The sequence below is a fragment of the Rhinichthys klamathensis genome, unplaced genomic scaffold (genome assembly GCF_029890125.1).
Source record: "Rhinichthys klamathensis goyatoka isolate OS25496 unplaced genomic scaffold, OSU_Roscu_1.1 h1tg000011l_1, whole genome shotgun sequence".
In the NCBI taxonomy this organism is placed as follows: Eukaryota; Metazoa; Chordata; class Actinopteri; order Cypriniformes; family Leuciscidae; genus Rhinichthys; species Rhinichthys klamathensis.
In genome coordinates, this window is record NW_026606564.1 from 11099998 (window position 1) to 11121187 (window position 21190).

Genomic DNA, 21190 nt, shown 5'->3' on the forward strand with positions numbered 1-21190 from the left:
AAGTTCAATACTCTAATAACAAAGAGTAGTTTTAGTAGTAGTTTAAAGAGCACATCTGAGCACATCACAATGCACACATATTTTTTGTCAACACCGTCAGATCTTCATCAACACCGTCAGGTTTTCATCAACACCGTCATATCTTCATCAACAGCGTTGGATGTATGTTTTCATTTTTGTTAATTTTTTGTAAATTTTTTGTTAAAAACTAATCTTCCTTTAGTTTATGTTGTTTTTGTAATAAAGGACCATCTGATCTACATCTTCTTATGTTTTATTTATTTAAGGAATTTGTTTTTACAATATTGAAATTAAAATCAAAGTTTGAAAAAGCAAATATTTAGAATTCTGAGTTTTCAGAATAGTGTGAAATCACAACTTAAGTTTATATATTGTATTTTTTTTTACATATCAGAGTAACTAAACACTATTATAATATACTTCAGAACTTTAGATTCTTGTTGGATTGGAAGAATTAAAATTGTATACTTTTTAGTGTGTCTGACGGAGTTGACACAAATTCAGTTCTGAAGGGAAACGTGTGATCTTTCTCTGCAGAAACATACAACTCTAATTGATATAGTGTGTATTTAAAAAAAAAAGTTTTTTAAAACGCGTTTTGTCCCGACTCTCAAGAATCAGTGATATATATTTGATAGTTGTCTCGTTTTTGTTTAAACGAGGATTGTCCCACAGATTTCGTGATTTTAAGAACTTTAAATTGACTTTTATGTTGCCTCTTTAACGCGAGGTGACGTCATTACGTCGTTTCCGGGACTACGCCGCCTCGCCTCGCCTGCTGTTATTCGACAGAGGGAAAGGTTGTTGGTTTGAGCCAGTCAGGATTTAAGGTCTGTAGTACAACTTTCAGCAAGAATCAAACTATATTTTAGCACATGTATTGCAAAAACATGGTATTAATTATGTCTTATTCCCAAAGCAAAATTAATGTAAACAACGTAATATGGCAATGCTTGCTTTGTTTGCTAATAATAGCTGGTCTCTCGTAAGTGGCGCCAAAATGTTTTTTTATTGTGTTATTTATTGTGTTTTTGTGCAAAACGCATCCACGCATGAGGGACGTTGTGATTTAAATTTCTTTCTTTTTCTTTCTACTGTTAATTCTCATCCAACTCCTCCGTGAACTCCAGGTAAAACAACTAAGATTTACGTGGCAAAGATAAACATGGAGTTTATTAAAGAGGAGAAGCTGGACATCGGTGTTTCAGAACCATGCATAGTGAAAGAAGAGGAGACTGAGGAACTATTAGGTTGGTGTCCATTGATTTGCCAGTAACTGTTTGTCAGGAACCGTACATCACATTTGTGCATTTGAGAGAGATTTGTATCTAAAGCGATTTTTATTGCATTCAAGCAACAGGACAAACAAAGCTTTAATCTTTTCACCGCATTTGGCGACTTGATAAGTGGTTCTCAAACTGTGCAAAACGTACCACCAGACGGGTAACGTTATGTTTTTCTGAAAGTTGGGGGGAAAAGGTAACGTTACCACCTTACGTAACGCCGAGTGCATTCAGGTGCTGCGCATTATAAAACATTTTGTTTATAATATCTAATTACAATTTTCGTAGTTGATAACTGTATGCATAGGCTTATTTTTACAGATTATGGTATTTGAAGTCAATGTGGTGCAATGTATAAAGGGAGTAATATTAAAATCCATGCACACAATAAATCCCCCCGCAAAAAAAAAGCAAAGATAACGTTTGTAATAACTTAACCCATTTATTCATAATATATATATATATATATATATATATATATATATATATATATATATATATATATAAAAATCACTGTCAGGACCGATCATAAAACAAAGGGAACTATTTTATACTTAACCTTTAAATTTACATCTTAAAAGTTGAGTGACTGATTTGAGAAGTTGAACAACTCATTACAGGTCGAGTGGCAGGTCTATTATTTTGCACTTACACTCAATCTTAATGCACTGATTTGACATACAGTATCAGATTGTTTTTTATGTTTGAAATGGTTATCACTAGGGCTGGGCGTTATGACGATATTGTTATTTGTTACTATGGTCTAAACTGTCTATCGTTAGTAAGGGTGCTCCGATCAGGATTTTTGGAGCCGATTGTAGATCACAGGAAGCAGAATCTGCCGAAATGATCATTGATACGGATCTACCTGAAGCCTTTTTTTATTGTGTATAATCATTTATAAAAAAATAAGAACAAATAAACAATTTACAAGCAGTAGCACAAATAAGTAAAATAAAATAAAGATATAAATGAAATAAACAGTGCTTTAAGTTTTGTTTCCCAGGTAGGTCTAACAGTAGTATTGAGATAAGAATATTAAAGAAATTTAAAGTAAAATAACACTGGATGGTCTTCTCTGAATAAATTAAATACAGATTAATCCTTACAATTAAGGTTGCAAAAGTTAGTCATTCAAGAGCATTGAGTGTCATTAAAGCTGCAGTCCGTAGCTTTTTTAAGTTAAAAATAATCCAAAATAATTAGATTAAAAAAAAACTTATTCTGCCAGTGGTCAAAACTATCTGCTTGCCATAGCTAGATTCAAAACGGTAAGCTTGTAATAATGATTTTAATTCCAGTGGTACTGGTGGGTTTCCGCGGGAAATTCGAGCATGTCTTTGCGTCATTACGTCACATCCGTACACATAAAGGAGGAGTTTCGGCTAGCCGGCTATACTGCGCGTGACGAGATGTTTAGATGTATAGGCTTTTCTCGCAGCACTTTACATAATTAAACTTATGGCATCCAGAAAGATCCAAACAACAATCATCAGTGTCAACTGGAGATTCAGCAGTTAGAAAACCCAAAAGACTTCGTACTTCGGATTTAATTGTAATTTAAACTTAAAGGACGATGAAATAAAATGATGCAGACAAAATTAAAATGCGGGACACTGCTCATGACTTGCGGGACAAAGCTTCAAATTTCGGGACTGTCCCGTAAAATGCGGGACAGGTGGTCACCCTACTCCAGACAATCTCTCGGGATACCTAGTGTCCGATTTACAAACGCCGTGGGCACATCGCTTCACCATCTTGCTTGGAGTCAATGTTTGACGGACCTGCTCACACAGTAACGGTTGCTATGATGTGTGATTGGACAATGGCCGTTTTGTGGGAGGAGCCTGCGAACGGTCAATTGTTTCAAAATGCCCTTCATGTGGAGTATTCATGGAAAAACAGCCGGTAATGTCTCCAATGAAAGTTGTATCAGTGTGATGGATTAAAACTAGGGATGTAACGATTCACTCATCTCACGATGCGATACGATTCACGATACTGGTTTCACGATACGATTTTCTCACAATTTTTTTAACAAATGAGATTTAAGACAAAAGTGTCCCTTTTATTATTTCTCAGACAAAATGCTGCACATTTCTTTTTAATTTAAAATATATTTGTCAAATAATAAAACTACATTAAAAAAATCCCCTTCGAGGTTTCAACTCAGTCTTTCTGTTTGTTTGGTCAAGAGGCTGGACACTGGTACCTTCGCACACTATGTAAAAAACTGTGTAAAATTAGTACCAGATTGACAGGGGTTTTACATTGTAATAAAGGCAAGATTCTAATTTTGTTATAATTTGTATCATTACACTAGTAAGAGTAAAAAAAAAACACATTTAGAGAAAGAGATAGTAAAATAAATACAACACCTGGTTGCCTGATGCACCTTGTGATCTCCGTGGCTCTCGCAATTGTCGTATTAATGACTTTTACATGAAAACGGAGGTGACTGGTGCTTCTCACGGTGGTGATTATTATTAGTCTACGGAAATTCAAAATGCCGCCACACCTCCGATTTGAATGAGTCAACGTCAACATCTACGCTTGCCGTCGCCATGTCTACTGTTTGACGGCGCGTGCACACCGGTCTATGGCACACACTGGGGCGGCGCGAGCGGAGCAAACCGAGCGTTTTCAGTTCATTCCTATGGAAGTTGAGCTCGGCTCACACAAGATTCCATGAATGAAGTGAAAACACTCGCTAGCTTCACGCGTCAGTGTGTGCTCGCTGCTATTGTGCCTGTAAAGCGAGGTTCACAACTTGACAGTAGGCTATACAGTAAACGCGCCTTGCTGTTTAAAACGTGTATCGCGATTCGTTTAACATTTCAACCGACTTGAATCGTCACGCATTTTTATCGATTTTCAACTGGTTGCGAGTGAATCGTTACATCCCTAATCAAAACGCTGTGAGTGCACACGTAAGCCTATAGTTATGATAAAGGTGTAACTCTAGCTGTAAAATGGTCCCAAACATAACTCCGGTGCGCTCGCTTCATTTTCCCTCGTGTCTGCTTTACATGTTTTGCGGTTGAGAAGCAGTCGCACGCATGAACCTGCTTTATCGATGATCGATACATTTTATCGATTAAATGTATTATCGACAATTTGATCATCGATTCATCGTTAACATCCTTTATCACTGCCATTAAAATCACTGAAGCTGTCGATTACAACGCGAGGTACACAAAGCTGCACTCTTGCGAAAACTCCTATTATAATCAATGAAATTGTGCAATTAGGGTGAGCGATATGACCACAATATAGTTATTTTAGCTTTAAACAAGGTTAGTATGATATCAAAATTTGAAACCATTGAAATTTCATAATTCTTATCATCATTTTCAATATAATTAAAAAAACTAATAATAGCCTAAAAAACTTCTCAAGCTTACTGAAGACAAGTAAACTGTGATAAAGAAAGAGCAATTAAACAAACTACAATATAACACAGACACAAATGAAATAGACCTGCCTGAAAAACTGTATAACATGAATAAAGTAATCAAATGTATGAAAAACAATGCATAGTCTTTACTGTGTTCAAATTAAATATACATTTATTCCTATTAAAGTTACTAAAGTGATTCAGTCAAGAGCAGTGAGAGATTTTTGTTGTTTGATTAATATTGATAAAGACAGCAGATACATTTTTGGATGCAGTCACACAGAGAAGACTGCACAGATCCAATATACTCGTGCGTTTTCTCAACTGTTTACGTTAACTTAAGACATAAATAGCTCTGTTTACTTGCAAATACATGGTCACTTTGACACTTATGTGCAATGAGTCTCATTTTGACATTGTGTTTATACTTTGTTGGTTATAATGAAAGTTAAGCGGATTCTGGTTAACTTAAACGCATCTGATTGGCTATTGCTTTCACGCACTCAACAGATATGCCTGTGATTGGTTAGAAAGCTCGACGCTGCAAAAACATGTAAATAGAAAACTTTTATTTGCTCTTCACAGAGCGCTTATGCAAACACTCATGGTTTTAAAGCGCAGGTCTGTGAGGCGTGCTAGGGAATGACACTGCGATATGAGTCCAATAATTAGCACATCTAACTAATTTAATCTTCATATATTTTTTAACTTTTTACTGCTTTTAATTGCTATTAATTTGATTTTTAACACATTACACGTTTTTGGGTGAACTAACGCTTAGGTGTGGGCGATATGCCTGTAGAGATAAAACAGTTGGTTCAAAGTTTTTCTTGCCCTGCCAAAATATTTTAGTGGCCCTGCTACAAAAAAAGTTCTTGTTTTCGTTTTGACCCGTGTAACTTTGTATTCCAATTTCGATACCACAGCAAAAACTACTGGACTAACCAATATGAAGTTCAATTATTATTAAAGACTAGTAAACTGTCAATAATAAAATAAGAAAAAATAATCAAATTATAAGCAATATATATAAATGGAATAAATACAATAGAACAAAGATACTTATGAAATAAACAGTGTTTATAGTTTTTAAAGTTGGTCTAACAGTAGTATTAAGGTAGAGAATTTGAATAATCAAATCTAAATTAACTAGTGGTGGGGCGTTATCGGTGTTAACGTGAGACTCTTATATCGGGCGATATTCTCAAAGTTGGGTTGGGAGCTGGGTCTATACTACGCAAGCTATGATGACTTTCACCTTGATATTTTAGCGCAGATGTATACCTAGCCGAATTGCACTGTAGGGGCATTTAACACCAATATATTGAAATGTCTGTTTATCCATACTCCCTTAATAAAGGAGTCCGGACATTAGAAAAATATCAGTCTATGCATTTTATATTTAATACACAGGGAAATACACATCCGTAACGGACGTGACACAAAAAAAACTTTTAACTTTTAGGTGGCAAAAGTACAAAAAGTAATACTACCCACCGGATGAAGAAGGGTTGGCTCTCCACAGAACATAAAATATTCATTTTGTCTTATTTTTCGTGTACGCATTTATGAGGGAAAAACAATGCTACGTGACAGTTCCCCGTTACGGACGTGACCGCTCTGAAAGCGGCACTGAAAGACTGCTTTAAAACTTTCACAGAGACATCAAACAGAAAGCACAAAGCCTTTTATTAAGGTGAATTTCGTTTTGTACAGAGGTGGGTAGAGTATCCAAAAACTGTACTCAAGTAAAAGTACAAGTACTTATAGAAATATTTACTCAAAGTAAAAGTAATAATCTTAGAAGTTACTTGAGTAAGAGTAAAAAAGTATCCAATGAAAAAACTAAAGTAGTTAGTTACTAATTCCTTTGGATCACATAGGCCTATATATATATAACATGATATTATTTAGATATTTTTTCATTTAAATGACTATTATCATCATAATTATTAGATAAGCTATCTTTGCAACAAAAACAGAAGAGACAAACATCATTTCTGTATATCTGTATATTATATCTATAGCCCGAAAACCATTGCCTGTCCTTTGGTTTGTATAATAGTATAGTAACTTTTACAACTACATTTGGATTATTAGACAATGTCGGAATAAAGTGACTCTATGGAGTTTTGCATTCACATGTAAAGGGATGGGAACCACTGACACAGATTAGAAAGTGTTAAAACTCTTCACATGCTCGCAGTCATGTCATGCCCAACACAAACAACGATCAAATACACGGATCTTCTTCTGTCTGTTCTCCAAAATGTATTTAAATGTAGGCTATATTTAAGAAAGCATCTTTTAACTGTGTCTAATAAGGCAGGCAAAGGCATTCGTTTTCAAGTCGGGTTCGCACGCCACTGCGCAATACACACACATTCATAAACTGGACGATGATAGGTTATTTAATGTATAAAGTAATGTATATGTCCAAAAAAAGGGTAATGCCATACTTTGTAGTAGTGCTATATGGCGTAATAATCTGTTTGGTTGTAAAATGTATTACCTGAATGAAATGAAATCGAATGTATCGTCGTGTGGAATAATTCATTCACAGACAGCTAACGAAGTAACATACGAAGATGTTCAACTAATAAAGATCTTCATCGCTGGCAAAAAATATGATGCATTTGCAGATTTACTTTCTAGACTGTACTGTAGACTATGGACCGCCACACAATGTTCTTGATGTTCTTAAATCTTCCTATTACGACTCCGAGATGATTCAGTGCGTGCAGGAAACTGAACAGATCATTCAAACTGATTCGCGAACCGATTCAGACAGATCTGCCCAACTCGTTTGATGAAGTCTTTGAACAGAATCGACTCAAAAGAGTGATTCATTTGTGAATTGAGCATCGCTCATGCCCAGAAAAAAGAGAGAGCGCGCGCTTAGAATAAACTACGCTTTTAACAATATCGCATTAAAATAAAGTAACGAGAGGAACGTCGCCCAACGTAACGAAGTAAAAGTAAATTTTTTTCATTAGAAATGTACTCGAGTTAAAGTAAAAGTACCCACAATTAAATCTACTCTTGAAAGTAAAAAATTTCCAAAAAAATACTCAAGTAAATGTAACGAAGTAAATGTACTTCGTTACTACCCACCTCTGGTTATGTGTTAATTGTATCTTCATTTTAATCAATGTTTCATCAACCAATTGCCTGGATTTAATAAGAAGTAAATATAGCAGACAATAGATAATCACGACACAGAGGCGCCGGCGCGTGAACTGGAGCTCGTCTTGTGAGTCAAATGAACCAAACACAGCGTATAAGGTAGGCCTATTGCCTCAGGAGTACAGTGGGCGTGAGGTGCGAATGTATAATGTAGAGAATAATTACGAAAATGCAGAGAAAATATAAATCGGGCGCATTAAAGGAAAATAACGAGATAGTATTTGTTTTATTTAACATAAGCTTACTTGGCTCAACAAGTGACACATTATTACATATGCATTCATCAGATATTTTACTTTTTTTTTTTTTACGGTTTTAATTTTTAAATAGCTCCGCCCCTGCCCATCTTACAAACTACCTGCGAGGTTATTTATTTGGGTAGCACACATATTCTGAATGCCTTTGGCATAATTCAAATGAGCCATTTTAATCTAGATTAATTCCAAGATCACAGTGAGATTATTATTTTTATTTTTTTAATCTAGATTAGTCTATGCCCACCACAAAAAATAACACAGCACAGTCTTTACTGTATAGATTAAATATAGAAAAATCCTTATACAGTGGATCAGTTCCAGAAGTAAAAACTCCATACATTTTTTTACATTTTTCAAGGAATTAGATTTTTAATGATAACTTGTATATCTTTAAAGACATGCCTGTTCTGAGCTCAGATGTTATTAATCAATGTTATATGCTTTTGCTGAAGCCATCACCCAGCATTATTTTAATTTGTTATTTTTAACAGCTGAATTTGTGGTGTAAAACTACATTACCCATGATGCTGTAATGAAAATTCCACCAATCAGAGAGTCAGAGTGAGCAAATCACGCCAAAAGAGCTAGCAGGGAACGCCCACTCCCATGAAGCAACACGAATAATCAATTCTCGCTATGCTGTCAAAATAGTAAAATTAGTTATATAGCACGTCATTTTGCAATAAATTTAAAATATATTGTTTCTATATAATCAAGAACTTTAAATGACTAAAGGGCTGCAACAACTATCGATAATGAAAATAATCAATCAACAATAGGGGTGCACGATTAAATGAAACCGCACGCGATTTGGCAAAGGCTGCGATTATTTTATGCGCAGCTTGTCAGTGCAGCGGCTGATCGGTAGTAAACGCTGCTCCATCTGAACGCCAGAGGGCGCTCTCACACGCACACCGCAGACGGGAAATCCCTATTAGACATCATACTATCTGTAGCTGAATACACAGAAGATTGAAATGCTTTGATTAAACATGACTTAAAACCACATGACTGCCTTATTCTGTGTAAGAAACCACATCTCACAGAAGGATGCTCAACTGTCGTTATGAAGTGAGTTTGGAGTAAAAGCATGTTATTAAATGTTGTCTTTTGTTGGACGAGGTTTCAGAAGTGCTTCTCATGTTCGGAAAGATGTTTGATGCGTGTTGCTTTTTCAAATGAACGTTGTAAGTGACTCAAACTCACAGTGCTTTCAGAGTGAGCAGCGTTTACAGAGCCGTACATCAATGACAAGCTGCGCATAAAAAATAATCTCAGCTTTGCGATTTTAAAATCGCGATAAGCCAACTCTATTTAACCCTCTGGGGACCAGAGTGTTTTTGGGGCCCTTGGGATGTTTTGACATGCACTGACATTTGTGCTTTTTTCAGTTATTTATAAACATGTTAATGGCAAAGGTGTAAATTCACTCTATATAGCACAAACTTGGCTACCATGAGATCTGAGCAACATGTATGTACATGTTTGTATTTTTAATAGAATAATGTTTATGCGTGGTTATTGAAAAAAATAAAAATGAAAGTTGCTGAAATAAGACCACAAAACACATATTGATTATTTCTTCACAAGACTTTTGAAAATTGTATCACATAGCCTAGAATATTTGCTCCAAAACTATGTGAGAATCATCCTGACTACTCATTCAGATAAGTCAATAAAGTCTTTTACATTTTTAATGACGTGTTTTGTTTGAGAAAGCTTTATGCAGGAGGCTTGATCTCTCATTAATATGTATGGCATTCCACACCTGAGAAAGACAAAGACCCTCCCATAATGGCCCTATTAGGTGCTATCAGGCCATATCATTACAGGAGCCTTGCACAAAGAATGAGGAGATTTAAAAAAGAATGGCTTTTAGATTGTTTGGATATTATAAGGAAAATACAGGGTGCATACGTCTGGACACTTCTATCACACACCCTTCACCATATAGACATGGTTTTATTTCAGTTCAAAGTTAGAGTTGGAAACATCTTGAAAAGAAAATTGTCTTTCTCCATAAATGTCTTAGTTTGATCATACATATTTCAAAGTTGAGGATTCATTATTTTGATATAGCTTGAACAAACACTATAACATCTTAGTTGATTAGTTTATTGACAAAACATACTATATATTTAACATATGAGCAGAAACTCCTAAAAAAGCTTATTTGATGTCTATTTTAGAGTAAAAACTTTATCCAAAACGAGTCAACGAAATGTTGTCTGTTATTTAGTCTGTAACAGTGCGTATCTGTGCGTTCATTCATTCATTCACACACACACACACAAACTGTGTGACACAAACATGATTCACATTTAACAGTATGCTATTTTTCCGTTTACAGACACTACGTTATTCTATATCGCGATTAGAACAAAGCACTTGCAAAAAACACTTACTTCTCAGCTGAATCTGTTCATCCTCGAAGTGAAAATAACCCAGTGGTAAATGTCCCAGGATTGTTCCACATATAGCCGCGCAAGACGACAGTAGATTAATCTGACTAAAAAATAATGTGTGTTTTCAGAGTTTATGGGCGTTAACGCGTCTCAATGTGTTGCTTCACATATTTGCGTTTGAATAGCGCGTGCTCTCCGTAGGCGTGTCACATTACCACAGATAATCAGCTGAGAGAACGATAATGAGATGGGCTGACACGTCTCTCTTTTTATATAGATGACATAAACGGAGAATAATAATTTTAGTTTTGAATCGGATCATTTAAAAGTACAAACTCAAATGATTTAAAAGATATATTGCTTATGGCTGGGTGAATAGTATTAGCTGAGTTGTGTTGAAGATTAGAGACGTGCTCCAGAAAAAAAGTTCACGGTGACCGAGAGGCAGAACGCACACCCTGTTTATTTTCTTTATTTTACAAAAGCACAATATTTTATTTCGATTGTATGTGGGCACATAAAAAAGTAGACATTTAACAGATTATTTTCTCATATTTCTTAACTCTATATGAACAGAAATGATGGTAGTACTTTAAGTCTATTTTTCTGCTATGTGAAAAAAAACGAGCAAAACGCGCCGGCGCGTTTCTGGTCCCCAGAGGGTTAAGTGCAATTTCATGTAAATTGCGATTAATCGTGCAGCCCTAATCAACAATGAATTCGATTATCGATTCACATCTGTGCGCTGTGCTCGGAAACCATCAGCCAGTCACGTCGCTTTACAGTAGTGAATAACACGTTTCTATGGATAAAACGCATATGGAAAATAGCGAAGGACATCGAGTGACCTGCTGCAGGAAAGATGCAGGATCCAAGTTCTCTGAAACATGAGAATGCTTTAGTTTGAAGCCCTTATAAATATAGCCTAAAGCATTCTCATAAGCGTTTACCGCATCTTGCCCTGTCGTGCTTTGACAGATTTATTTGACAGTTTACTGCCTCTGAAACGTGTTTTCGTCAAGGTGCATAACTAACATTTTATGGTTATATCCTTATATGTAAATGTTAGAAAGTCCCACAAGTATTTCCATTTTCATCTTCAATGAATGAGCGCCGGTGTGCGCATGCAGGCACTATTGGCACTAAAGGGACATTTGATTATGTTTGTACCTGAATACAGTTAGATTTACCTGAATTTCATTTGTGTCTTTATTCTATTGTATTTATCTATGCTTGTTATTAGTTTGTTTTCTATTCAGATGCACTAGCCTACAAAATCACCCCAATCATTCTAGAATGATTCATTCTTTACAAATAGGGCTATTCAAATTATGTAGTGTTTATCTAGTATTTGAAATAATCTTTCAAATACTTAAAAAAAAAATAAAAGTCTGTAATGTTGTGAGCTGGTTGGCTTAGTTTATGGCTTATAGCGCTTTTACAAAGACCTTTTTTTTAACTCTGGGAAAAAATAAATAGAAAAAAAATACTTATGGAACCAAGTCAGCTGAAAAAGTGGGTTGGTAATAACTTTATACCATAATAAGTTACTAAATTTACTCAGTCAGGAGCATTAGTGATTTTCTCTTTTATTGTTAACATTAAGGACATAGACAACAGTAGATATATAAGGTTGCTGTCACTTAAAGACCTAATGCATGGATCCAGTATACTTGTACACGTTTTCTTTCTCAACTGTTTAACATTCACTTAAGACATAACCAATTGATACTCGCCAAGATGGGCATTCTGATAATGTCTGTATAACCAATGAAGTGCAAGAAGACGTGAAAGAGAACTCAATTCAGTATTTGCTCTGTCTGAGAGGTGGCTTTCTGTGTGCACACTATTTTAAACCACTTGAATGGCTTGAATGTTTAAATTGGCAGGACTTAACAGGTCAAGTGATAAACTTTGGCATGACTTGCCAAAAATGGGCCAGTGAGAATTCCGCCAACTGTCCCGAGCATTTTTCATGCTGGCCCTGGACCATCGGCCAGTCCTTATTGTCGAATCCCTGTGTATTCGTTTTAAAGCCATATCAGTTTAAACATTCAAGTAATATTAAACTGTTCAAGCTTAATAAGCTGTGATCGACACATAAACTGATGATTAACTGTCTTTAATGGTGTACACACCAAAATGCATCTAAAATGACATAACATATGTCAGTAGTCTAGCTCAGTGGTTTTCTATTCTGGTCCTTGGGACCCAACATTCTGCACACTTTTCATTTCATGGAGCTCCAATGAGCTGAATTAGGTGTTTTAAATGATGATCTGAATGTGAAAGTTTGTTGTGCATAACCCCCGTTGTGGGTCCCCAGGACCAGGATTGAAAAACACTATCAAATCTGCTAGCACAATGTCAAAATGAACTATTAGCACACTAAAGATCACATAAAAAGAAACACAAGTTACTTCATATCTTTTTTTTTATCAGGCTTCTATCTTTTTGTATTTCTTGTTTCACCTTTGTTGAACCAATTTTTAACAATTGAATGTTAATTGTAGGCCTGATGGAAGTAAAAGAAGAAAATCAAGAACTGAATGAATTTGACGACAACTTCGATTTTCAGACACCTGATCATTTCATAACTGAAGAAAAGAGTTTCAATAACTCTCAGTCTGAAAAAGGACACCTTAGGGATCAAATTACAAATCATACCAGAAAGAAGCCTTTAACATGCCATCAGTGTGGAAAGAGTTTCAAACATAAAGGCCATCTTAATGTTCACATGAGGATTCACTCTGAAAAGAGAGCTTTTACTTGCCTTCAGTGTGGAAAGAGTTTCAAACATAAAGGCCATCTTAATGTTCACATGAGGATTCACTCTGCAGGGCTTTTTTCATGTTATCAGTGTGGAAAGAGCTTTGCTCGTAAACAAACTCTTCAGAATCACATGAAAAGTCACTCTGGAGAGAATCCTTTCCTGTGCCAAGAATGTGGAAAGAGTTTCAGCAATAAAGGACACCTTAATATTCACGTGAGGGGTCACTCTGGAGAGCGGCCGTTCACATGCCCTCAGTGTGGAAAGAAATTTATTCATAAAGGACACCTTAATGAACACATACGAATTCACACTGGAGAGAAGCCGTTCACGTGCCCTCAGTGTGGAAAGAGTTTCAGTCATAAAGGATGCTTGAATGTTCACCTGAGAATTCACTCTGGAGAGCGGCCGTATACATGCCCTCAGTGTGGGAAGAGTTTTAGTTATAAAGCATACTTTAAAGTTCACCAAAGAATTCACTCTGTAAACAAGCCATATGCATGCCAGCAGTGTGGAAAGTGTTTCATTCATAGAGGACACCTTAATGAACACATGAGAATTCACACTGGAGAGAAGCCGTATATATGCCCTCATTGTGGACAGAGCTTCACACATAAAGGAAGTCTGACGTTGCACATTAAAAAATCACACTGAAGATGGACTTTCCGCATCATGCCATCAATGTGGAAAGTTTCAAACACAAAGGACTAATTAAGAATCACATAAAATCTCACACCAGAGTGAAGCCTTAAGCCTAATATCAGAGCATTTGGTGGTGCTAATGCACTGAAAATGGCTCAAATTACTACTAACTGAAACATCAGCAGGTCATGATCCCCTGAACTATGTATAATCTTAAGCCGCGTTTCCACCGCATGAACTTTCCCCAGGAACTAGGAACTTTGGGGTGGTACTCCGTGTGTTTACACCGCAGGAACCAGGGTCTAAATGAAGTTCCGGGTAAAAATTTCCCCCCCAGAAAGTCCCTGCTGGCGAGGTAGTACTTTTTCAGAGTTCAGGAACTTTCGGGGTGGGACTTGTGCGCTGAACATGCTGATTGGTTCTTTTCCACTTACCTTGTTCTCTCTGCCGGATGGCGCGCGTTCGTCCCATCCATCTCATGGTCATGTCCGCTATAGCTGATAACAAACGTTGTCTATCTAGCATTACGAGCTTTCTGAAATGAATACGCTTTGGTATTAGTGTTCGTCTCTCTTCTGCCGTTTTGTTAATTACCTCGTTAGTAAACCAATAGATCGCACACAAAAGCAGCACAGCTTGAATCTCCTCAATACTTAAAACTCAAAACAAGTACGCGCAGACTGGGAGGAGCAGTCGCACGCAGTTCAACGTCACCAGACTAATCTTCCCGGTACTTTAGTCCACGGTGTAAACGCAGTGAGCAATCGTTCTGGGGCAAAAAAAGTTCCTATGAAAAAAGTTCCTGGGACAAATAGTTCCTGGTAATTGCGGTGGAAACGCGGCTTTAGTGGGTCTCATACTTTTTTTTTTTTTTTTTTTCTCTACTACCACCTTATGAAGGTTTTGTTTCTTGCTTACTGGGGCCATCAAGTTAAACATTAAGGCATATTTTTTTATTAATCTTTAAATGGTGACCTATGACCGGCTGCAACTAAAGCTATTATTACAGCAATATTTTCTGTAAAGCGGCTTTGAAGTAATGTACATTGTTATCGTTATACACTCCCCAGCCACTTTATTAGGTAGACCCCCTTTGCCTTCAGAACTGGCTTTATGGCACAGATTCAACAAGGTGCTGGAAACATTCCTCCGAGATTGTGGTCCATAATGTCATGTTCGCGTCACGCAGTTGCTGCAGATTTATCGGCTGCACATCCATGATGTGAATCTCCAATTCCAGTACTTCCCAAATCTGCTCTAGTGGATTGAGATCTGGTGACTGGAGGCCGTTTGAGTTTAGTGAACTCACTGTCATGTTCAAGAAACCAGTCTGAGAGGATTTGAGCTTTATAACGATGCATTTTCCGCACGTTTTGTATTCAGAGATGCTCTTCTGCAAACCTCGGTTGTAACGAGTGCTTATTTGAGTTACTGTTGTTCTATCAGCTTGAATCAGTCTGTCCATTCTGCTCGGACATCATCAGCAAGGCATTTTTGCCCACAGAACTGGCCCTTACAGGATATTTTCTCTTATTATGGGCCATTTACTGTAAACACTAAAGGGAAGCTGTGCTTGAAAATCCCAGGAGATATGAAATACTCAATACTCAAACCAGCCCGTTTGGCACCAACAACCATGCCACGTTTAAAGTCACTTAAATCACTTTTTTCCACATTCTGATGCTCAGTTTGAACTTCAGCAGATTGACTTTCTCATTTCTATATGTCTAAATGCATTGTTGCTGCCATGTGATTGGCTAATTAGATGTTAGCGTTAATGAGCAGTTGAACAGGTGTACCTAATAAAGTGGTTGGTGAGTGTATAAATAAAGCCTTATATAAAACTGACTCGACAGCTACATCTTTTTCTTATCGGGCAGTCCTTACTGACAAGCTACGATTTATGTGCACACACCTGAAGCATTCATATAAAGTCACTGGTCACACAGCTTTTAAGAGTACTGAGTCGAGTTCTTGTTTGCTGCTTATTGTGCTTAAATGGGCAAATACACACAGTTATGTCAAAATGCCCGCCTCAGAAAGTATTCACGTAAACTCTTTTGGGTCTTCAGTGAACATAAACAGTTGTGTGAGAATCTGATCTTTGTCATTATATTGGACCTGTGCATTAAGGAACGGCAGACTAATGTAGCTGTTGCCATCGGTGTCTGTAAATTACTCAATGCTCTTGACTGAATGACTTTTGTAACTTCAATAAAAATCGGTGTATATTTCATACAGTGAAGACTGCAGTGTTTCATTTAAAGTATTTCTGATAGACCTATCTGATCATTTTAAAGCACTGTTTATTGAATTAATGTCTTATTAATATTAGGGCTGTTTTCGACTAAGGATTTTCATAGTCGAATCTGATTCGTTAGATTTTGCCGTAGTCGACTGATAGTCGTTTTTTTTTTTTTTTTAGATAGCAGCTAGACGTTCGGTTGAATAACTGTTCGTCTGTTATAGGACAACTCGCTCTACGTTTATTTAAAATGAACAGCAAGACAACTAGAAGTGAATGTGCTTTCCATTAAATGAATCCTTAACAAAAAAAAAAAAAAAACGTTGCAATGAACGTGCTTTGTTTTAAATAAATCACACACAGTAAACAAAACCTTAACAAAAAAACTTTGCAATGAACTTTGCAATTTAGACGCGCAAACTGCGAGCCGGTGCGGTGAGACGTAGCCTACATGCTCGGGCAGATTCGGCTTGAAGTCCTTCATCCTCGGATGCGGCGTCGCGCGCGCTGTTACAAAAAAAGCTGTGCACACAGCCAAGCGAAATGGGGTCTTGCCGGTCTTGCGCACCCAACGCGTCATTTTTTGCCGTGCGCACCTTCGCGCTCGTGCGGACGCGTCGAGTATAAACAAGGCTTTACTCCGTGTCAGCGCGCGCTCTGATCGGTAGGTGCACAGACCTCTCCCGAATCATCTCCAGCACTCAGCCTCCGACGCACCACTAACTCCGCCTCCGTTTCCCTCGTAAGATGATATTAGTATTTAAACATTCTCTATGATAAAAAATGTTTGTAAAAAATATTTGAATAGCACGGTTTTGGGGGTTATAGAGTTCTAATGACGGGGTTCACCTATAACCGTCGTCTCACGGTAATATAATACACCCCTATTGGTTACGTAACATAACACTTCCCTATTATTCGACTATGAGGTTCACAGTCGAATCAGACCTCTCCGAATCGAATCGTCGAATCCTCGACTATTAGAAGTCAGCCCTAATTAATATTGTGTTTATTTGTCCTATTACTCGTAACTAGTTTCTTTGTTCTTATTTTATTAGTTTACTTGTCTTTAGTAAGCTTTTTACTTATGTTAGGCTATGTATGAAATTGTTGAATTATTAAAATTCAGTTATATTTGAAATTTTGCTATCTTAACAACCGTATTTAAAGCAACAAATAATTGTATTATGTTACCTTGAAATAGAATTACTCAAATATTTTGGCATAAGATTTTCTTCATTTCGTCCACCCCCATTTAACCCTTTAATCGCGCTCAAATAGACTAGGTGACTAGGTGGTACTTGGGCACTTGGATTTAGTTGAAGCTTGTACCTGACCTAAAAATTGAGAACCACTGGCTTAAAATCATAATAGCAGTAAAATAACGAATTTACTACAAATTATACAGAACATACCTACTTTATACACATCTAAAATACTACATTGCATATGAGTTACTATAGCAGATTTTTCAGAATTACAAAAAAAAGTTCCTTCAGGTCTTTTGCCAATTTAACTTTCAATATTCATCTCTTTTTTTGGTATTTCTTGTTCCACCTTTCTTAAACTGATTGTTAACCATTAAATGTTAATTGTAGGTCAAATGGAAGTGAAAGAGGAAAGTCAAGAACTGAATGAAGTGGAGGACCATCTGAAATTCCAGACACCTGAAAGTTTCATAACGGAAGAAAAACCTTTTAGTAAACTACAGTCTGAAAAATGTTCACAAAAAGGACACCTTAGGGATCACATAAAAAATCATACCAGAAAGAAGCATTTAACATGCCATCAGTGTGGAAAGAGTTTCAAACAAAAAGGACATCTTAATATTCACATGAGAATTCACACTGGAGAGAAGCCTTTCTCATGCCCTCAGTGTGGAAAGAGATTTATTCATAAAGGACACCTTAACGGTCACATACGAATTCACACTGGAGAGAAGCCGTTCACGTGCCATCAGTGTGGAAAGAGTTTCACACATAAAGCAAGCCTCTCATGGCACATGAATATTCACACAGAGGAAGAACTTTCCACGTGCCAACAGTGTGGGGAGAGGTTCCCAAATGCAAGAATACTCAAGGTTCACACAAGAATTCACACTGAAGAGTGCCCTCTAACATGCCTTCTGTGTGGAAAAAGCTTCACACATCAAGAAGAAATTAAGTGTCACATGAGAATCCACACTAAAAAGAAACCTTACACATGCAATGAATGTGGTAAGAGTTTCATTCATAGAGGACACCTTAATGATCATTTAAGAATTCACACTGGAGAAAAGCCGTTCACATGCCATCTGTGTGGAAAGAGTTTCAATCATAAAGGATACTTGAATGTTCACATAAAAATTCACTCTGGAGTGAAGCCACATACATGCCATCAGTGTGGAAAGGGTTTCATTCATAAAGGACACCTTAATGATCATTTAAGAATTCACAGTGGAGAGAGACCTTACACGTGTCCCCAATGTGGAAAGAATTTTAGTTATAAAGGATACTTGAAAGTTCATCTAAAAATTCACTCTGTAGACAAGCTGCATGCATGCCTTGAGTGTGGAAAGGGTTTCATTCATAAAGCACACCTTAATGAACACATGAGAATTCACACTGGAGAGAAGCCTTTCATATGCCCTCATTGTGGACAGAGTTTCACACATAAAGGAAGTCTGACATGGCACATTAAAAAAAATCACACTGAAGATGGACTTTCCGCATCATGCCATCAAAGTGAGAAGAATATTAAAAACGAAAGAAACCTTGAGAGTCACTCAAGAAGTAACTCTGTAGACAAACCATTTGCATGCCAGCAGTGTGGAAAGCACTTCATTCATAGAGGACACCTTAATGAACACATGAGAATTCACACTGGAGAGAAGCCGTATATATGCCCTCACTGTGGACAGAGTTTCAGACATAAAGGAAACCTGACGTGGCATATAAGAACTCACACAGAAGATGGACTTTCCACTTGCCATCAGAGTGAGAAGAATTTAATAAAGACACCTTAAGAGTCACAAGAATTCACACTGGAGAGAAGCCTAACATGCCCTCAATTTGAAAAGAGTTTCAAACACAAAGGACACCTTAGCACTATAACTCGCACTAGAGAGTTATTTTCACATGGTGTATTTTTACAAGAGTTATTGCAAGTTATTGTTACATGAAGGACAAATAATTGGCACGTTTGCTTTGATGTGTCCTGTGTTGACAGCCTCACGCGTAAACGATGTAACGGCTGATTTTGCCTTTTAAACTACAATTGCATAATATTTCAAATTGACATATCATGTTTAATACCAAATATGAGCCCAAATGACCATCAGTGATGTAACAGTATAAGCCTCAGCATCACTGCAGTGGGTAGTTCAGGTTTTGTGAGTGGATAATGCAAATAAAAATCTTGCAATGCTGAAAAATATGTCTGATTTTATTTTGGATGATGTAACTAACTTTTACAATCAAAAACTGTTAAATCTGATCCATATTAAATATTATTTGAGTGATTGTGTTTTAACCGATAAATAAATATTCAAATGCATATGTATTCTCTACAAACAAAGGTATTCATAATGCATTTATTTAATGTTTCAAATATTAGATTGTATCATATCCATCATTAAAATTGACCGACTGAAGAACTAGGAAACATTTTTGGTTGTTGTGTTACTGTAATTTCACCTATTACTCAAACTCGCATGTTCGAGCTTGAATAGTTATTCATTAGTCAGCTACTTATTGACACTTTACTGTTCTATCTTGAATAACGTGACGCTTATATAACGCATCCGTATCCAGTATAGCGTTGTTTATATAACAGAGATGTAAAGTGCTGTTTCTCTGGCATTTTCAAAGGCTCGGAAAATATAACACCGTACCTTGATGCACAATCTAATGGTCTTATGAAATCCATTGTAAAGCAAAACATGATTAGTTGGAGCGACATCTGAAATGGCTGATATCTGATTGGCAAAGTAGACTGGATGGAGTCCACTTATTTATGGATTTGTGTGCGTCTAGGCGCAAGAAATGTTTCAAGATCCACAAACGCATGCCATGCAGGCAGAGTTGTGTGACAGATGACATATATGACATTAAACACATTTGAAAATCACTTGGAAAACATCATCTTCATCATTTTTAAAAAGCATTTAAACATATATATTGTTAAGGACCTTTTTTATAAATATCATGAATTGTTACACAAATTCCAATATAGCGCAAGTGGGCTCCAAGTGTCACACTTATTCAGTTGTGTTTATTCTAAGGCTATGGTTCAGACTGTCCATCCAAAATCCTAATTTAGTGCATATCTGATTGAAATCCGATCAGATTTAGCAAGTGTGAACGGTCAAAAATCACATGAAATGCGATTTTTACCAATCCGTTTCAAGCTACATACATATGGGGTTTGAAATCCTATTCAAAATCCTATTTTGGCGTATACCTACCAACGCTACGTCATTGCCATAGAAACCAATGCAGATATTCCAGAAAACTAAAGAAAGGCATGGCCACAAAAAAATTGGATCTTAACAGTTGCAATATACAATGTGGACAGTCAATAATTTTAGATCGGATACACAAAAATCAGTTTTGGACTGACAGTGTGAACGTTGCCTTAGTTTGTTTACAGTAGTCACATGTGTTTCTTTGTTTGAGTTTCCCGCCACTCATTAGTTTCCATGGACACCAATCATCATCACAGCTGTTCATCATTTAGTTCAGTGGTTCTCAAACTATCCTCATGGATCCCACCAAAATGTATCCTTGTTAACTTTTTTTTAATTAATATTTGTCAACTAAAATAACATTGATTTTGTCAGTTGTTTTAATTTACATTAGAATTACACAATAATCAAACACAATAACGTTGACAAAACTTATTTCAGTATACATAGATATCCTGTGACGTCACACATTAAAGACGGTGCCATCTTTAGGACCACCAAGGGACCGGAAGTAAACAGTAAATATGCCTTCTATCTGCT

At 36.6% G+C, this 21190-nt stretch overlaps 1 protein-coding gene across 1 annotated transcript; it reads left to right on the forward strand.

Moving 5' to 3' along the window:
* Positions 1-790: 790 nt before the first annotated feature.
* LOC130099639 (gastrula zinc finger protein XlCGF57.1-like) lies at positions 791-19284 on the forward strand. Its single transcript, XM_056265380.1, has 3 exons — positions 791-851; positions 1152-1271; positions 17805-19284. Exons 2-3 carry the CDS (start codon positions 1187-1189, stop codon positions 19208-19210), a joined length of 1491 nt encoding a protein of 496 aa, XP_056121355.1. The 5' UTR covers positions 791-851; positions 1152-1186; the 3' UTR covers positions 19211-19284.
* The last annotated feature ends 1906 nt before the right edge of the window (positions 19285-21190 follow it).

Coding starts and splice junctions, on each gene's coding strand:
- LOC130099639 (XM_056265380.1), top strand. CDS start 1,187: ATGGAGTTTATTAAAGAGGAGAAGCTGGACATCGGTGTTTCAGAACCA. Junction 1,272..17,804: donor GGAGACTGAGGAACTATTAG/GTTGGTGTCCAT, acceptor TGTTAATTGTAG/GTCAAATGGAAGTGAAAGAG.